General features: G+C 40.8%; 2 protein-coding genes across 8 annotated transcripts in view; one reads left to right on the top strand and one right to left on the bottom strand.

Moving 5' to 3' along the window:
- LOC134167506 (ribonuclease HI-like) overlaps nt 1-10,237 on the bottom strand; it is a 403,706-nt gene extending 393,469 nt beyond the window's left edge. Inside the window, exon 1 of the mRNA XM_062626282.1 lies at nt 10,134-10,237. Within this exon, the coding sequence (XP_062482266.1) occupies nt 10,134-10,181 (48 nt within the window). The 5' untranslated portion in view covers nt 10,182-10,237. The remainder of the gene's footprint in view (nt 1-10,133) is intronic.
- MCPH1 (microcephalin 1) overlaps nt 5,624-20,462 on the top strand; it is a 128,730-nt gene continuing 113,891 nt past the window's right edge. For 4 of the 7 annotated variants that reach the window (XM_062626254.1, XM_062626253.1, XM_062626256.1 and 1 more), the window contains exons 1-4: nt 5,624-5,749; nt 12,818-12,909; nt 14,433-14,551; nt 19,850-19,934. In XM_062626254.1, coding sequence (XP_062482238.1) covers nt 5,731-5,749; nt 12,818-12,909; nt 14,433-14,551; nt 19,850-19,934 — 315 coding nt within the window. In that variant the 5' untranslated portion in view covers nt 5,624-5,730. The other 3 variants (XM_062626255.1, XM_062626257.1, XM_062626258.1) reach the window with 3 other exon arrangements.

Here is a 20,462-nt window from a genome sequence, read left to right as displayed (position 1 = left end):
TGGGCTGTTATTTTTCAGCATGGTGCTCTGTTTTTCTTTCGTGATAGGCCTTTGGGGTCATAGCATGTCAAAGACATGATCTTACTGGGTGAGTTAAAACTTAACAAGAGCAGGTGTCTATCCTATTATCAGTGTTTCACAAACTCAAAATAAAGCTAGCGCTGTGTCAGCAAATTAGCTGTGAACCTAAAAAAAAGGGGGATGATTTCTTAAATTTCAGGATAGAAAGAGAAAATAAAATTGGTGTCACTGACTCAACTGAAAGAAAAAACAAAACAAAACAAACTGTTTTTTCCTTTCCTGAAGGTCTCATACTTACTTCATGTTATTTTCTTGATCATGAACATCAGCTTTGGAAAATGAACAAAGTAATCTCACTGCCGAGAATATTTAACAATTTTGTAAGACTACATGATCCATAATATTACACTTTCCTTACAATAAGAAATAAATGTCCCTCATAATTTTTCCACATTCCATTCCAAATAAGGAGTGAGACTATCAGTAAATGTTTTTGACAATGATAAATACACATCCATCTAACAAGCTCATGCAACTTTTTTTCCCCAATACTGCTCATAATGGCTGTTGAAAAACCTAAGTTTTTTGCTTGTTTTACTAATATATACTAATACTCTACACAATGTATATTAAAATAAACAGGGAAAATATGAGATAAGAATTTCCTCTTGTCTGTTTTTGTTGACTGAATTACTCTGCAAAACAGAAAAGCTTTCATTGTTCTGTGGAGCAGAAGTGGAAAGCTAAAACATGCTCATTTAAGCATCAGTCAAAGGTGGAAAAAAGGAAAACAAACAAGCCACTGTTGGCAATCTCAGGAGGCATTCTGCTTGTGAAGAAGCAATGAGACTAGAATGTCTTCAAGACTACTGAGGCATGACTCCGATACCTTATTTACAACAGTTCAACACAAACTACTGCCAGCATGAGTGTCAGATTACAATGTGGTATGAAAAATGGCAGTATGAGTCTCACTAGTGTGGCCCCAATTTCGAGCTATATTAGTACCAATTTCAGATGGTTTCCTGCCCTGTAATTCCACCGTGTGTCATCAAAATTCAGTTCTAACCAGCTGGAGATGGCCATTCTCGGGCTCAAAGTTGTGTTCCTGGTGCTAACTGCTCAGGAACAACTTTGTTGAATAGGACAGGAGAAAGGAAAAAGCATTTAGGGGCAATGTATGGCTTAGGGAAAAGACAAAACCTGACAACTGCATGTAACAAGATACTTTGTATCATGCTAGCATATACCTCTTTTCTATAAGATAATAGTTTGCTAGACAAAGGTGACAAAGACCAAACCCATGTTGCTTTAATTAACCATCTGAAATATGTTATTACTGTATATGTCGAAGGGGTTTGTTCAAGAAGTCCAATGTGGGGAAGGTAGACGGGGATAAGATGGGATACAGCAGTGGAAAAACTAAAGATTCTAATGGAGATCCTGAATGAGCAGTTAAGACCCAGTTAAGTCTTAAAACCAGTTAAGATCCCATCTTACTTAATATTTGAATTATGACCTTGGAAATAAAGTAAGTGTGTGCATATGAAATTTGCAGACGGCCTCAACAGAGGCTTTATTAACATTAATATTCTATTGTTTTTTCCAATTCTGCTGCATTATTAACCTTGTCTGTGTGTTACAGCCTCACAAAATATCACCCCAAAGATCCTTCCAAATTTGTATAAGTCAGTTAAGGGAATCTTTTGAATTACCAAATAAATACTTGAGAATACAGCTCCTTATTTTATTTAATTTTGGAAAATTACTGTGTTGTAGGGTTGTGGGGGTTTTTCAGTTTTTCAAGACTGTTTGGATGCCTAGGAAACATTCAGGTGTTCATAGGACTTTTACTTTGGAACTATTACTTCTTTTTGATCAGGAGATCAACTGAAATATAACTCTCAATGGTCCTTCCTTTTTTCAACATAATGTAACCTGTAAAACTCTTTCTTCCCAGTGCAGTATTCTATAGCCTGTACATCCCAGCAAATACTCACTGTACAGAAACCATGTCAGCCTAACAGACTTTATGCTCTATTCCTAGCTTTATAGACACCATGAAATTCTGCATCATCAAGCCAAACAAGCCTATTAAGAGGGCACTTACATTACTTCCACCTCATTTGCTGTCATTTTCAGGATTTCATTATGCCACAAAAGCTAAAACAGCTTGATGTATTCAAACTGGTAAAATAGCAGCTGTAAAAATATATTGCTGCTTTCTGTAAGTACAACAGGATGATAAACAATAAGGAGGAACTGACAGCAAGACAATACTGGCATAAAATCAGACAGCTATTAACTACCAGTGGAATTTTGAAGTTTTATCACCATGCAAGAATGAAATTCTTGTAAAACTTGAAGTAACTGTGAGATCAAAACTGTAAATCCATGAGATATTTTTGGTGTTGTATATATCTGTCTCTGTAATAAAAAGGTGGGTATCCCAAGTTCAGTTCTCATTACTAGTCCCAGTCTACTCCAATAATGAGTTGCACCACCATCTTGAAGCTACAATTCTCCATTGTCTCTACCCATGTAAGATCAGAACACACAGGTATAATTGTACGTTTCCCCATACTTTCCTTTAGAGTCTATAAAACCTGCTACTACTTTTCAGTTAACAGCTCAAACACAGCCTGTGTTTCTTCTACTGAAAGTCTTCAGACTTGTATCCCAGATTAACTAGTATGCCTGTTCACATACCTACAGATTAATGCATTTAAATTATTCTGAAATTTCCTTCTCACAAGATTTTAATTTCATTAAAACTACTGGCTGTAGGAGCCTGTTGTTTGTGTCAGCTTTGGTCATGCGGATTGAGCTGAACTATCCCACTGACACAGCTTGAAACTATTCAGAAAAACATCATGTTCACAGATATGGTGAAGGTAGTACCATGTTTTCTTATTGTGGTACTACCTTAGCTATCTCACATTACACAGTTTCCTATCCCATCCCAAGCCAAAGAGCTTGTGTGGGTGTACCCAATTTTGAACCAATGTTATTTACACATGCTTAACAGAATTTGATCTGCTTGCTAATCTCCTGAACACCCCAGTTTTATTACGTGGGTTTCCAACCTCCACTGAAAAGTCACAGCTACTTATTCTACCCATAATCACTAATTTAGAAATGGTTCTGAATCTAAGTACTAACTCAGGGACAAGACTTCCACTAATTTAAGTTGGGCCAGAGTTTTAAAGGTTAAATGCTGCCTCTTTTATGTTATTTCTGTATCCACACACACCAGAGAGCTCTCACTGCACAGGAGATTATCTCCAACAGCACTGAGAAGTGAATTTCTCTGACAGCACACATTTGACCCTCCCTGCCTCCACTTCTGGAATTGCCTTCAGACCAACCTTCATAGACACTGCATGAAGACTAGACTCCCTTTTCCTTGAGCAGTGATTGAGAACCTTTGTAAAAATATTTCATTATTGCTTATTAGAGAGTTCTGTAAGAAGTACAAAGGATAACCATACACAAACATATATACATAGATTGACTGGCTACTTTATTCACATAATAAATACATAAGTGAAAGGAAGTCTGCTGCAGGTTCAGAAGACAAGAGGACCAAAGAGCTTGTGCTCAACACATGCCATAGACCTAGGGTTGCATTTAATGCTCTGGAAATGAAATAAATTGTATCAATACTAAAATATTATATACTAAAGATACCTTAAACAGCACTGGTATAGCCATCTGCTTGGTAAATTCCTAGGGCTCAAGATTTAAGTTTTTGGCATAGTGGACCACACCAAATCCTTTCTATGTCAACACTGTTTTTCCAGTGGGAGGTGACGGAAAAAAGGATTAAAAGAAAATCCCAGAGCGTTTGCTACACCTTCTCAGAGTCCAGCAATCTGCAATTCAGAGCTTTACTGAGGTAAAAGTGGTTTTGTACACCTCTAATAGACCCAAAATGGAATTCACTAATTTGCTGAATTTACTTCCAGAAACCAGCCAACACTCTGAACACACTTCCACGGCCTGATGAGGCACAATGTGGAAACACCTCTTCCAAGAACACCCCATCTTCTAGTTTCATTTGGTGCCTGCTAATTCTCATTGAGAACACACTGCTCTATGTCCGCCTCCATGTGTTCACAATTTTAGAGACCTCTAGTACATCTGCCTTTCACCATTCCTTTTCCAAGCTAATGAGTCTTTGTCTAAATAGATACTTATATGGAAATCAAGCAGTACCCTTGTTTTGTATCTCTATGTTTTTTTCCATTTCTACTGCATTATTTTTCAGATGAAGAGACAAGGATTTCACATCAAAGATTTCAGAACAGCACCAACTTATACAACCTTATAGCAGTGCTAGTGCTTCTGAGCCGAGTTGCGTAATAAAGCTGTGAAGCATCATTTTTCTTTAAAAAAAAATGCACTTACTTTATGATTGTAAATCTCCTTATACTCATCAATTCTATTATTTTATTATTCATTATATAATTTTTCCTAGGGAAGCACATTTGCTACACTCCAGCCTTCCAGCCCTAGAGCCACTTCATGCAAGGGTGAACATACTACAGTTAATGGTAGAGTTGCCCTCAAGTAATTGTGGGTGCTTCTGTGAATACTGCTTGGCCATGCCCATTCCCTAATCCCAGCTTGCTTGGTTTTCTCTGTTATTTTTTTCACTTCAACACTGCACTTTGAGCCACCAGAGTTCAGAAGACATTGGTGCTGACACACCTTCCTACAAACTAGAAGCCTCCTGAGAACTTCTCATGATGAACAGAGACAACTCACTTATTGTCTACCTTTTCAAAACATTTTCAGCTATGTTTGGGATGCCCTGGACTTCCCCCAGAGCTAGGCTTGGCTGGAGCTCTCTGGATGGAGCACACCTATTTGCAAAAAAACCAACCAGAATCATAGAATCGACCATGTTGGAAAAGACCTTTAAGATCATCAAACCATTAACCCAGGACTGCCAAATCCACCACTAAACCATTTCATTGATGGACTCATCTACACGGTTTATGAAGACTTCTAAGGGCAGTGATTCCACCACTTCCCTGGGAAACCTCTTCCAATGTTTCATCACCCTCTCTGTGAAGAAAGTTTTACTAATATCCAATGTAAACCCCCCCGGCACAGCTTGAGGCCATTTCCTCTTGTCCTATCACTTATTACTTGAGAGACCAACCCCCACCTCACTACAACCTCCTTTCAGGCAGTGGTAGAGAGCAGTAAGGTCCCCCTTGAGCCTTCTCTTCTCCAGACTAAACAACTCCAGTTCCCTCAGATGCTCCTCTTAAGACTTGTTCTCCAGACCCTTCACCAGTTTTATTGCCCTTCTATGGACATGCTCCAGCACCTCAATGTCCTTCTTGCACTGAGGGGCCCAGAACTGCACACAGGATTCGGAGACTCCAGGCGGGCAGAACTACTTTGAGTCCCCGACTTCTACAACCACGGCACCAACAACACCGGATCTACATCCCTCACACATCCAGCCCTGCCACAGACTCACACACACGCCGGGACCACACAAACACCACTAAACCCACCCTCTCGGCACCTACCCCGCGCCCGGGAACAACACGCAGGCGCGACTGAACCCTGCTGCAGCGCGCAGGCGCGCCGATGGAGCCTAATGCAGCGCGCAGGCCTGGCTCGGTGTGGAGGTGGATTTAAACTGTGGCGGGTTCCGGAATCTTGGTGTTGTGTTGCGCCGCGCGGCGAATGGAGCCCGTCCTGAAAGGTACCGGCTTGTACGCTGTGCGAGGGGCAGAGGGGAGCCGCCGGGCTGGAGCGGGCAGGCCCTTGCTGATCCCTGAGGTCCTTCGCCCGGTCCCTCTCGGCTGGGCTGTCACTTGCCTCCTTCCCGCCCAGTCTTTACCCTGGGAGCGTCCGGCCCTCAGGGTGGGTCAGTCTCCAGCCTGACCCCGTGGCGTTGCTTTCCCCTGGGGAAAGGGTTTCTCTGTGGAGCTGCGCTGACTAATCGTGAACAAGCCTGAAAACGAGCGTCGGGGCCTCGGCGTGCCCCAGAGGGCCGCGGGCTGTGCCCAGCCGCAGGCCAGGCCGGACTGCGCAGGCGATGGGGCGGGAAGGGCTGGGAGCCTTTTGCAGACAGGGAGCGTAGGGGTGACCGCCCCTTCGGGTGGCTTCCGACCGGTGCCGCGGCCCCTTCTGCTGCCACGTATCGGAGTCTGCCCTCGTTCTTTCTGGCTAGGTCAGCCATGGCTAGATCCTGTGTAGTTTCTTCTCCGTGTTTTTAAGTTTCTGCCTCGCTAGCTTGCCCTCTGATGTCTGTTTTCCCCAACTATCACCATCTTCTCTGAGATCTTTCTGCATAAGTTGGCCTTTGCAAGAACAAAACTGTACTCGGACCTCTTCTAGTTCGAAAAAACTACAGACTGTTTCTCATGTTCCTTTTTATCAACGGAACAAAAACTGCGAAGTGCCTTGTCTTTTGTTGGAGTATATTTGATTATCTAAAATTGGCTAACTGCTGTAACATGCAGCTTTGATCCTACTGCAGGTGCATGCAGCCTTGAAGTAATGTTCATCTAAGTTTCTAGTTTCGACTTTCACTGAAATTCTCTAAAACATTTTCCTAGGAGAATTATAAATGTGAACGTTCTAAAATATTTGACGTAAGAGCAAGGTATTAGCTTTTTAAATGCAAGTCCATTTTTTTTTTTTTCTCAATAGAACAATCAAGACAAAAAGAAAATATGTCAAAAGCTGTCTTGGTCCAGTAGTCGAATGAGCACAATTAAAAGCACGTTGGAGTCAACTTGTGTTAAGTTCCCATATATATCTGAAGTCATAGTACTTATAATAAGATTTTTCCACATAGTTTGGCTAAGGAGGTGGTTTGCATTCCATATTTCTTGTGTGTTAAAACTATTCTTAGAAATTACAAAAATATGTTAATCTTTATAAAAGTGCTTCTACTGTTGGAGAGTTATTCAGATTTTCATTTAGAAAGAAAACAGAAGAAAACTACTTAATTAATCAGAAGGACATGAATAGTAACCAACATAATTAAGCAATGCTTGCCAAGGCTGACCTTTTTAAATTGACAGTTTTACTCATGAGTTCTGAGGGTTGTCTGGCCTGCAGTTTGTGTAAAGTGTTTTTCTTGTGAACCAGCCTTCTTCCAGTTTTCTGGAACTTTACTGACTCACCACTCAAAATGGGAAATTAGCATGGCTAATGGAGCTGTAGATCACTTTAGTGTACATCCTAAGTAAAATCAGTGTTACGAGTTTCATTTGCTTATCCTTCCATGTCCTTACTTCTGGGATTGTTTGTTTAAAGACCTCAACTGAAGCTGATTTCATTCCTTGAAGAGATTATTAATCTGGTTGATAAAGGAAGCTACTTAAATGTGATATACCTAAAGTTACATAATAGAGCTGGCAATGAAATTGTATTGGCTCCTGTCATATGTACATAATTTGTGGTGATTCATTATAAACAAGGTGGAATTTGGGCTAATTTGTAAAATGGCAAGTAATATTTTTGCAGTTTTCTGCAGGTTTTGGGAGGGAGTAATTCCATTATATTTGTTTTGTTGTATTCTGTAACTTGTGTTATATCAACTTGTCTTAAATTTTTTTATTAACCTGAAGAGGAGCAGTGATTAATAAGAGTAAGCAGTCATGTAGAGGCACTGCATTTCTTGTTTAAGCTGGTAGTGTATTTTAAATGGAGTAAATGAAAAGTTGTTTAAGTAGTGTCAAACTTCTAAGTTTATTCTATTACAACTGTTATAAGGGACAGAAGCTCTCTAAAAAGAGCATTCTGCTGCTACCATCTGACACTCAGTTTATTAAAAGCTTGTCGTGGTTTAAACCCAGTCAGGTAGCTTGTTCACTCACTCCCAGTGAGTGGTGCCGAGCTGACAACAATCGAGGTCCGTGTCCGTCTCCCCCCTGCCTCCCCGCACCGGGGCTCTCCCCTTCCCCGCTCCCGGAGGAACGGGGAGGAGGATCGAGAGAGTGCAACTCCTACGGGTTGAGACAAAAACAGTCCAGCAACAAATCACCACCGCTACTATCAGCTACAACAATGATAAGGGAAAATAACAAGGGAAGAGAATACGATACCACCGGCCAAGAGAAAACGAGCTCCACCCGGAAAACCCTGTCCTTCCGGGTAACTCCCAGTTACCCCTCACCCCGGGCATGACGTGCTGTGGTATGGAATACCTCCCCGGCTAGCCCGGGTCAGGCGCCCCGTCTCTGCTTCCTCACAGCCTCCCCTCCTCCCTGGCAGAGCATGAGCCTCACAGAGTCCTTGGTCAGGGTAAACATCACTTAGCAACAACCGAGAACATCGGCTTCACCAACACTGTTCTCAAACTGGAAGTCAAAACACAGCACTGTACCAGTTAACACAAAGGAAAAAACATGACTGCTACTGCGGAACCCAGGACATTATCCACCCCTTATTCCATACCATTCACGTCGTGCTCAGATCCCACATTTTTCAATACACCATCGCTCTCCCACATATATACATCCATATACATACAGACCAAGAGGAAAAATCATTTTCTTAGTGCATGGACCAATCCCTATAATGCTGCCGAGTCCATTCGGTCCATGATGTTCAAAGTTCATTCTCTGTTGGGATGATGGCTGGAGGGAAGTCAGGGCCAGTCGCTTGTGACCTGGAGACATCTAGTTGATGGGCTATAAAAGCATTACACAGCAGGCAACAGCATACAATTGAGTTCACTGGCTGTTTTCCCCTAAAATCAAATCCCCTTGAGGTATACATCGGACTTCCCCATCTTCCCGCATTACCCACCAAGTATATCCAGGTCCCTGAGCAAAAGCAATCCCACGAGTGGGTTTGCCTTTACCTGAAGCAGGAATTACCCAGACTGTCTTTCCCAGCAAATTCTTCATATGCACCACGGGAACTTTGTCCCCCTCTACAATATGTAACAGTTCTGACTGGGCTGGGCCAGCCCTGTTGGCAGATCCTCTGGTGTTGACCAACCAGGTGGCCTTTGGTAAGTGTGTATCCCAATGCTTGAAAGTTCCCCCACCCATCGCTCTCAGTGTAGTTTTTAACAGCCCATTGTACCGTTCGATTTTCCCAGAGGCTGGTGCATGGTAGGGGATGTGATATACCCACTCAATGCCATGCTCTTTGGCCCAAATATCTATAAGGTTATTCCGGAAATGAGTCCCATTGTCTGACTCAATTCTCTCTGGGGTGCCGTGTCGCCACAAAATTTGTTTCTCAAGGCCCAGGATGGTGTTCCGGGCAGTGGCATGGGGCACGGCGTATGTTTCCAGCCACCCGGTGGTTGCTTCCACCATGGTAAGCACATGGCGCTTGCCTTGGCGGGTTGGTGGCAGTGTGATATAGTCAATCTGCCAGGCCTCCCCATATTTATACTTCAACCATCGTCCTCCATACCAAAGAGGCTTTAACCGCTTGGCTTGTTTAATTGCAGCACATGTTTCACACTCATGAATAACCTGGGCAATAGTGTCCATTGTTAAGTCCACCCCTCGGTCACGGGCCCATCTATATGTTGCATCTCTGCCCTGATGGCCTGAAGTGTCATGGGCCCACCGGGCCAAAAATAATTCACCTTTACGTTGCCAATCTAAGTCCATCTGAGCCACTTCAATCTTAGCCGCTTTATCCACTTGTTGGTTGTTCTGGTGTTCCTCAGTGGCCCGACTCTTGGGTACATGGGCATCTACATGACGTACCTTCACCACCAGGTTCTGCACCCTGGCAGCAATATCTTTCCACAGTGCAGCAGCCCAGATGGGTTTACCTCTGCGTTGCCAGTTGCTCTGCTTCCACTGCTTCAACCACCCCCACAGGGCATTTGCCACCATCCATGAGTCAGTATAGAGATAAAGTACTGGCCACTTTTCTCGTTCAGCAATGTCCAGGGCCAGCTGGATGGCTTTCACCTCGGCAAACTGACTCGATTCACCCTCTCCGTCAGCAGTTTCTGCAACTTGTCGTCCAGGACTCCATACAGCTGCCTTCCATCTCCGATGTTTTCCCACAATACGGCAAGAGCCATCAGTAAACAAGGCATACTGCTTTTCACTTTCTGACAGTTTATTATATGGTGGGGCCTCTTCAGCGCGCATCACCTCCTCCTCTGGTGACATTCCGAAATCTTTGCCCTCTGGCCAGTCCATGATGACTTCTAGAATGCCTGGACGACTGGGATTTCCTATTCGAGTTCGTTGTGTAATTAGTGCAGCCCATTTACTCCATGTAGCATCGGTTGCATGATGTGTAGAGGAGACCCTGCCTTTGAAACATCCAGCCCAGCACGGGCAGCCGGGGTGCCAGAAGGAGCTGTGCTTCAGTGCCAATCACTTCCGAAGCAGCTCGAACCCCTTCATAGGCTGCCAGTATTTCTTTCTCAGTTGGGGTATAGCTGGCCTCAGATCCTATATATCCCCGACTCCAAAAGCCGAGGGGTCGACCTCGAGTCTCCCCTGGAGCTTTCTGCCAGAGGCTCCAGGTAGGACCGTTCTCCCCAGCTGCAGTGTACAGTACATTTTTTACATCTGGTCCGGTCCGGACTGGTCCAAGGGCTACTGCATGAACTATCTCGCGTTTAATTTGCTCAAAGGCTTGTTGCTGCTCAGGGCCCCATTTAAAATCATTCTTCTTCCGGGTCACATGATAGAGAGGGCTTACAATCGAACTGTAATTTGGGATGTGCATTCTCCAGAACCCCACTGCACCCAAGAAAGCTTGCGTTTCTTTCTTATTAGTTGGCGGAGACATTGCTGTTATCTTGTTGATCACATCTGTGGGGATCTGTCTACGTCCATCTTGCCATTTTATTCCCAAAAATTGAATCTCCTGTGCAGGTCCCTTGACCTTACTCCGTTTTATGGCAAAACCGGCTTTCAGCAGGATTTGGATTATTTTCCTCCCTTTCTCAAAGACTTCTTCCGCTGTATCGCCCCACACAATAATGTCATCAATGTATTGCAGGTGTTCTGGAGCTTGCCCCTGTTCCAGTGCAGTCTGGATCAGTCCATGGCAGATGGTAGGGCTGTGTTTGTGGGGGTGGTGTAGCTACTGTGCTTGGAGCTGGGGTAACCGCGCTGTCTGTTGCAGTTGAAGTTTGAGCAGCTGCTGTACTTGCCACTGGGACAGCTGTGCTGTTCATTGCAGCCAAAGTTTGAGTAGCGACTGTTGCTTTGCCCTCAGATCCGCCGACATTCTTTTCCTTTTGAAGGTGCTGGATAGTGTTGAACAAGGCCCTGTAAGCATAGGCCAAGCCCCAGCACGTTGCCATGATTTGTCCATCTCTGGTATGGCCAGAATGACCACACACCTCATTTAAGTGTTTTACTAATTCTTCTGGATTTTGCAGTTGTTCAGTAGTGAAATTCCAAAGTACTGGAGGGGCCCACTGACCTAGATACTTGCCCATACTATCCCACACACCCTGCCACTCATGGCTGTCCAGCCTCAGGGAAAATCTCTCGGTCCTCCTACATCGTCGTTTGACCCCAGACAAGACCCAAACCTGAATCTGCTTAACTCTTGAAATCAGTAGTGGGTAAAACACACTCTGTATGCGTGTTAGCATGGTGATTCCCATCACCATCAGCAAACAAGTCTCAACAGCATTAAAAGGCCATTCAAAAAATTCAAAACTCTCAAATGTAAATGGTCTGGGGGGACGACTAGGAGGGTAAAAGGATGTCTCCTTCCCAGGTTGAGCACCTGAGAAGGAGAAAAAAGATGTGTAATTGCTAAGCACCTCCATCATATACCTCCCAAAGTATAAAGGTGGTGACCACACTGGGAACATAAGCCAGATCAATTTCATGATCAATGATTCTATTGTATTACAAGTCATTACCATAAAGTACAATGGGATAAAAACCTTAGCCCAAGCCCCATACTTGAAAAACACTAATACAGCAAGTACCGGATGGACGTAAGATATCATATACTGAAACTGTGAGATCAAGAGGAACAACCTTGAGAGCCAATAAATCAGCATTGTGACGAGTGACTATCAATCCAGTCAGATCTGTTCTTATCTCAACCCTTTGTGCCCCACGTTGGGCGCCAAAAAGAACTGTCGTGGTTTAAACCCAGTCAGGTAGCTTGTTCACTCACTCCCAGTGAGTGGTGCCGAGCTGACAACAATCGAGGTCCGTGTCCGTCTCCCCCCTGCCTCCCCGCACCGGGGCTCTCCCCTTCCCCGCTCCCGGAGGAACGGGGAGGAGGATCGAGAGAGTGCAACTCCTACGGGTTGAGACAAAAACAGTCCAGCAACAAATCACCACCGCTACTATCAGCTACAACAATGATAAGGGAAAATAACAAGGGAAGAGAATACGATACCACCGGCCAAGAGAAAACGAGCTCCACCCGGAAAACCCTGTCCTTCCGGGTAACTCCCAGTTACCCCTCACCCCGGGCATGACGTGCTGTGGTATGGAATACCTCCCCGGCTAGCCCGGGTCAGGCGCCCCGTCTCTGCTTCCTCACAGCCTCCCCTCCTCCCTGGCAGAGCATGAGCCTCACAGAGTCCTTGGTCAGGGTAAACATCACTTAGCAACAACCGAGAACATCGGCTTCACCAACACTGTTCTCAAACTGGAAGTCAAAACACAGCACTGTACCAGTTAACACAAAGGAAAAAACATGACTGCTACTGCGGAACCCAGGACAAAGCTACATTTGCTACTGAATGCAGCATGTATGAAAGCAAAATTCTGTTGGAAAGGCAGTTTACCCAATATTATCATAGGGTATGCTTCATTAGCTGTTTGTTTTCTTTTGTCTGATACAGGTATCTCGGCATTTGTAGAAGTTTGGTCATCTAACAGAACAGAAAATTACTCAGAAACCTTTGAACAGCAACTTCTTGATATGGGAGCAAAAGTAAGGAAACTATTTTGTAATAAGCAGAATAGGAAGGCTCTTAATTAGAAATTAGCTTGCTTGTTTTGCTTATTGGGTATATTTCTTTGTGGTATGAGTTTTTTAAGTGCAAGAAGAAGGATAATCGCAGACCTGAGAATAAAAGAAAGCACTGTAAAATTCTTACTAGTGACAGATGGGAAATGTATTTAAAGCCTGCATGTATCTATAAACTTCTTTGTATAGTAATATGATGGCATGCATTTGCTGTGAAGTATTGGGCTTGCCACATACTGTGGGCAAATCAAATCAAAGTCTATAAAGCCTGCTGTTTTGAAGTATGTACTTTATGTTGTTTTGTGCTCTTAACTTGTAGGCAGCTGCTCTATTGTTACTAAAATGTTTTCTAATCCGAGTACCATGACATTTTCTTCTTTCAGTTACTCTCCCACAAATGTGGTTCAACTCCAGAAAGTGCTAGTAAAAATATATCTGTTAGTGTATGTCTTTTTTTCCCATATTAAGTATTGTTGAATTGCAGGTGCAAAATATGTTTAATTGCCAGCTGTGGAATTTCAACCAGAGACCAAAATCAATCTGGTATTTTCCCTTCTTGCAAATTGTCACCAGTTAATGGAGATCTTTACAGCCCACATCATGCTCTAAATAACACTTGCGTGAGCTTCCAGTGCTTTTCAATTGGGTGTGTGTAGGTGTATCTTACTGTAATTTGTGAAATTGTGCTGATCTCCCCGAAGCCTCTCTTTCTGTGTGAATTTAGCTGAGATAGTGACAGAACAGAATAACTGTTTTTATTATAGAAGCAAGTACAAATATCAATGAATAATTTAAAAACTATTTCTTGTTATTTTGTGCTGTGCTGTTAGACCTATGTTATTCTCTTCTGATATTAGATTTTTCTCACAGAAAATGGCAAAAGCATAAGGCTTCAAAATTCTTCGAGTTGATCAAAAAGTAGCCAGAAATAGTGGAAGTTGCTGGCAGATAATACAGATGAGCCTATTTAGCAGATCCCCATGACTGAAAAGGGGTAGTCCTGCCCCTTTGTTATTCCAGACACTTGCTTCCCTTTTATTGGGCTGAGATAGTGAACTGAGATAGTGAACTGACTTGGCTCACTGTTTCAGGAAATAAAATTCTGAATTAGTTTTTCCACTACTTTCTGTACTAGTTGTTTCACAAGAAATGATGATGGGCTACATGAATAGAAATGTTGCAAGATAGTGATACAACTAGAGCAAGCAGGGGGATGAAAATGGTAACCTAGAAAAAAGAAGCTTGAGAGCAAAAGGAAGCTGCTGTAGCTCTCTAGGGTGCATTGCATTGGCTTGGCTAATGAGATTTGAGTTTTGATTGCTTGAGCCTTCTTGCAGAGATAAGAAAGATCAAGAGTCCTTGACATAATGTTTAGAATAAGTTTTTATGCTAATGGTTTATACATTGAAATATGCTAGCATAGTCCATTTTTATTGGCATTTTCTGATTATTGGACTTAAAGATGAGCTCTCTTTGTACTTCTGCAGGTTTCAAAAACTTTGAACAAGCACGTGACCCATGTAGTCTTCAAAGATGGACATTTGGCTACGTGGAGAAAAGCACAGAAGATGGGTGTAAAAATAGTTTCTGTACTCTGGGTGGAGAGGTGAGTGCTTGTGAATATATGGGACATATTACAGCAATAATGGATTCTAGTATTGCTTAAAAAATGAAGTACAGATTTTGTTTTGGTTTTTTTTAATTTATTTGAAATAGTGATAAATCTATGAGTAAATAAGTTTCCTATGACATTTTTGCTATTATAGAGCATATTACTTGTATAAAAAGATAAAATGTTAATTCTTAAAAAATGAATGCAACGAGGTAGTTCCATAGTAGAACCATTCAGTGTTCCACCCCTTTGTTCTCAGCTGACATGCATAGGCAGTGAAGACTAGATGCTTATGTTGAATAGAATTTTCTTTTTTGTTTGAAAAAGCACAGTTCATCAGGGACATTGTACTGTTTCTGTACTTAGCTTCTGTAGACAGAGTATCTTCTAGCAAGAAATAAAAAGATCCACATGTAGTCTGGCTTTTAAGACGTTTGGACGATTCAGAACAGCACTGCTTGAAGATTCTCAACTACCATACAGGAAAAAGTTAAACTAAAAAACAAGAAAATTTAGCTGTGCAGCCATTCCATGAGAATTTGCTAGTCCATAGCCGCTTCTCTGAGTTTACGAAATGGTTTTGAGGCCAAATTTAGATTTCAGATGAAGTATAAAAACATGTTTAAGAACATGCGGGTGTTAGGCACTCCAATTGGTAAATTGCTGTGATGATAGAAATTAGAATGTAAGCAAAGAGGCTCTCTCCTATACCAGTTGTAATACGCATGGAGAGATAGAAGTATGCTAAGTGCAAAAGTAAAAATAAAAAACAGGGGGATGCAAAGCTGAGCTCTGCAGCTACTTAAATGTAGTGCAACCATAAAATTTTGGATACACATCAGAAAAAGAAGTTCATGCAGTTCTGCAGAAGCATCCAGTTTTAACACCAAGGAAGAAATATTTAAGCTCCCAAATATGAGGGTGGTGCAAAATTCTGTCTGTGTGAATATACCTTTCTTGGACCTGGTGCCACTGAGTGTGTGGAAAATGGTCATTTCAGTAGGAATCTTTTGGTTGTAAAATTAAATATGCTCTTCACATGGCTAAATGTATAAATATGGAATTTGAAACCTTAGTCATAAGAATTATAAACTGTTTGAGGACTTGGATGTGCTAAAAGGATCCCAGAAAAGTCCAGGTGAGTAGTATCTGCAACAAAAGAATGAGAGCGCCTTCCAGGGGCAAGTCTAGGATGTGACATAAAGGAATGTTTTCTCTGTTACAGCGGTTTAACTACAAGAGGAACCTGTGCAATACTGGCAGGTATTGAGTGGATGAGCACTGTAGAAAGCTCAGACGGACAGCTAGATATGTGATACTGTAGGGGGCAATATGGAGCCTTGAGGTGTAAAGGCCTCAAGAAACTTTATTGCTGTATATAAGCAACAAAGAAAAAGACTTAAGCTCTTTTGTAGGAAAGAGAAAGCTAGCATATTTTTTTTTTTTTCTGAAGTTGACATGGGACAAAGCGAGGTCTTAGTATATGGCTTACAAGACAAGTTTGTTGGAATGGGGGATTCATCTGGAATACAGGTGTATTATTATGGAGGAAGACCTAAGCTGTGGATTGATTGAAATTCTCTGTAATCTTTCTTTCCTACCTTTAAAGTTAGTGCAAAAAAGGTACACAAGAATATAAAACTTAGACTGATGTATACTCTTGGCAGAATTCATAGGAGTATCATATTCTTAAGCGAAGTATGGGTCAGGAGTGATAAAAGCTTACGTAAGAGAAAGTAATGCATAGTCTCACTAGTCATGGAATTACACAAATGAGGTATAGACGACACAAAATTAAAATCAGTCTGTTAGCATACATGCAAATTTTTTTTTTAGTAAGATGAGAGAACTGGAGTGTGTGACTTGAAATTATGTATGCCTACCATATCATCTCAGAGGTTTGGCAGGCAGAAGACAGTCTAAACCCTGGGACAACGTAAACAGGGAGGACTGAATATAGTACGTGCCAGTAAAATGTGGTTCTGTATGAATGGAAGCTCAGTTTGAACCTGTTAACTGTAAGCAAGTAATGCAGAATTTGCATGAGTTGAAGTTTTAGCATTACTAAAAAAAGGCTTGATTAACCAGCTGTTCTATTCAATAGCAAGTGGAATGTTCTCAGAATGGTCAGAAATGCTGTGAAATTTAATTTTAGGGAATGTAATACTAAGGGATGACTTTTTAGTGTAGACTGGGGATTGGATGACTCCTGTTGGAGCACAGTGCAAAGCATTTTAGTTATTGCTTGATCTTAATTGGCATGTGGATGGTTGTTCAAATTATTTCGCAGAACCTTCTTGTAAGTATAGACACAGCTATGCTATCAGTGTTCATACTGTAACACCAAAACTAAGACAGTGAAGGGATTAAAATTCTTACTGATATCAAGGAGACTATTTAAATCTTAAATCCTCTTAAGTATATTGGAAAGATGATTGTATTGTATGAGGGGAAATTTAAGATTTTGAGACTCACAGGAAATGTTTTCGTATGATTGTCACCTCAGCAGTAGTCAAAAATCAAATAGAATATAAAACTTCATGTAGTGGAATGACATGGGTTTTATCATGGTTACACACTTGGAATGTTGTTTCGTAAGACACAATGGAACACAAGAATGCTTCAGCCTGGAAAAAAACGTGGGAGGGAAAGGGACTCTTGCGAACACCAAGGTTCATATGAGGAGGCTGAGTGGGAAATTAACATTATTTTCCAGTAGAAGAGTTGGAAATCATCACATGAATACATCTGGAGACAGATTCAGAGAATCATAGAGTACCAGGTTGGAAGGGACCTCAACAATCATGGTCCAACCTTTCCTGGCAAAAGCACAGCCTATACAAGGTGGCCAGCACCCTGTCCAGGTGAATCTTAAAACTGTCCAATGCTGGGAATCCACCACTTCCCTGGGGAGATTATTCCAATGGCTGTTGTGACAAATTTTCCTCTAGGATCTAACTGGAATCTCCCCAGGAGTAACTTATACCTGTACAGAAAATAGTAAATGATTATTTTTAGTAAAACATAGTTTAGGCTGGAGAACTCCTTGTTGCAGAGACATATTCAGCAAGGATTTATACTGGTTAAAAAAAAATGCTGAAGCAATTAAACATTTGGTTTTGTCAAAAAACATGTACAGTATTGAATCTGATGATCTCTAAACCAGAAATCTGTGGAACATAGCAAAGTAAACTGGGAATGCTTGGCTGTGTTTTCATGTTTTTACATACTTCTGGGAATCTTGGTCTTGGAAACAGAATGCTGCAGTATATGGTATTTAATCTTAATGCTAGTTTTTTATGTTTGAGCTCTAAAAACACCAGACAAGGAAGCAAATCATAAGCAATTACTCCAGCATTTCCTGGTGGTTCTGGTTTGTGCAAAATACTCCCAATTAACAGCTACTTCCAAACTGTTATGCATGCCCACTAGTTTTATCTTCCCCTGAGCAGTGCTTGAGCCTCTCAGAGGAACATGCCCATGATCTGAAAATATTATAGTACTCGCTTTTCTCCATAAAAGCCAGAACACATTATAATGGTTTGTACAGTATTTGGTGAACATTGCCTTGTTGAACTGTTACTGGAAACTTCTGCTTCACAGTATAAGCATATATTTGAATCCAAACTGAATGGAGTTCTACAGTTTACTAGGAAGTAATCTGATTAGGAAGAAGACTCTTTTAAGATGACAATTGCATTTCATAAAAATGTAACAACTCTAGAGTAAATACGTTAATTTTTTTAAAATGTGTTGTTTCCCTTTTGTGTTTTCTAAGAATTATAGATATGTCTGACTTTAAAGATAGTGCACATAATAGTGGACTTGTTTTAAGAGTCATGCAAATAAATAATAAGTTTAATTCAAAATGAGTGACAGCTTTTGGATCACTGAAAAAAAAATAGTACTTTAATTCAAATACTTCAATGAGCAACCTAAAAAAAAACCCAAAAAACAAAACCCAACAAAAAGAACCCTACATAAAATAGAATTACTATAATCTATGTACAAATTAAGAATACCTAATCTAACCCATAACTGGGAAACTTTACTGGTATATTCTTAGTACAGTAACTCATGTCACAAACATGATAGATAAATCATTTACATTCAGATTTTTCTGCAAAGTAAAAAATGCTCATAACATATTTAGTGGTCAAATATATTATGTTTAGCTTCTCTGAATCAAAAAATCTCTGAAATAATGTAAATTTTAGTGCAGTTTAAATCTATGCTGATTATTATCCAGAATTTAATAACAGCTACTGAAGGTCAGCATGTTGAGTATCATCTCTATTTGATGCTCCAGAGAATTCTAAACTCTAACTCTGTTAGTTTGACAAAAACATGTAATGGTTTGGCTTCTTATTCAAAACTGAGTAACTAAGCATTGGATTATAATTCTGCAGTCACAAACTTTATAGCAATTAGATCACTAGGTGTCACTAGAATCACAGTTTTGAATGGCTTCTGGGGAAACTAGTGTAGTCCATTGATGTTCTATGCTCTTTCTCATAATTAGTTTATTTATTGTTTGATAATAAAACTGTATTGATCTATTTTGATCAAAAGAACTTTTAGGTATTAAACAAATTCTTGTCTCAACATCATTCTTAGTGTTCTCATTAGGTAACATTAATCCCACTATTCTCAAGTCTGTCTTTGAAATGAAAAGACAGGAAAAAGGGGGTAAGGTGTCAGGTGGCATTATTGTAATTAAAAAAGTTTGCATAAATACAGATGACCCTTCAATAAGGGGTTGGTTTTAGCATTGCATATACACAGAGGAGGCAGAAAACTGAGACTTATGGCTAAGATATAAAGGCGTGATCAGATGATGACTCGTCCACCCCATGACATTCTGTAGATTATAGTTGGGAGTTTACTGTCATCACAGTGACCAACTTGAGGCAAGTTAAGGTTATGGTTGCTGGGTAGTGAACAGTTAAAACCTACAGTCCTCCCAAGTTGGGTAAATTTGAGATTCATGAGAATCTGGCCAAAAGGACTTAATATAATGATTTTTGAATGTGTGGAAAATAAAATGAGTGTGAATCTTTGAGTTTCAGAACAACAATTTAGAGAGCATCATTAGGACAAAAAAAAAAATATGTCCTATATTTGGTGTGTCATATATAGAGATTTTTTTTTTCCCATTGAAGTATTTGTGCTGAAGATACACACTGAGGAAAGGTTGGTGTTTTATTATTACTGAGCTCAGATGACTTTATTGCAATAAAGTTTCTCATTCTTAAAAACAAACAAACACAGCTGCTCTAATTTATTATGCAGGTGTCGAGAAACTAGAGTACATGTTGATGAAGCCTTATTTCCTGTGGTAGCTGCTAATGAAGAATTGCCACAACCAGTCAAAAAAGTGAGTATGTGGGTATGGGTGGGTTTGTTGTTTTTTTTTTCATAGGCCTAGTGTAGTAAACCTTAAAGTCTGAATTTGACTTCCTGACCTCAGGCATTTGAATTCCTCATTACTAGGACATTCTGTAAGCTCTATGTATCTGTCTGAGTAGGTTTCTAAAGGTAGGCTATGGCTGTGATGATGTGATATCTGAAGAAAGTATAATAAAAATTTTTGTATTGATGAATAAAGAACTTAATGTTTAAACTAAAATGACATAATGGCTAATTAAAAAACCATGACTGTTGTGGTTTATGTTTCACTGAGTTGCATGCACAAATGCTAAAATACTGATATTTATAAAAAAAAAATCAAGCCTTAGCTTTGCTTCAAGAAAAAAGGAAAAGATGGTTATTTAGTCTGCTTTTTAATAAAATCTAACAGGAAAAAAATCTGTTAGGTTCTTTCTTCTTTTGTATTAACATTTTCCAAAGTGAACTTTAACTTCTGCTATTACCTGTGACTCTCAAGGAAGCGCTAGGAAGCATA

Source organism: Pezoporus occidentalis, unplaced genomic scaffold, assembly GCF_034315485.1.
Source record: "Pezoporus occidentalis ecotype Australia unplaced genomic scaffold, CSIRO_AGI_Poc_V1 ctg29, whole genome shotgun sequence".
Taxonomy (NCBI): domain Eukaryota; kingdom Metazoa; phylum Chordata; class Aves; order Psittaciformes; family Psittacidae; genus Pezoporus; species Pezoporus occidentalis.
Note: the sequence above shows the minus strand (reverse complement) of the source record. Positions and strands in the feature narration are given on the sequence as shown.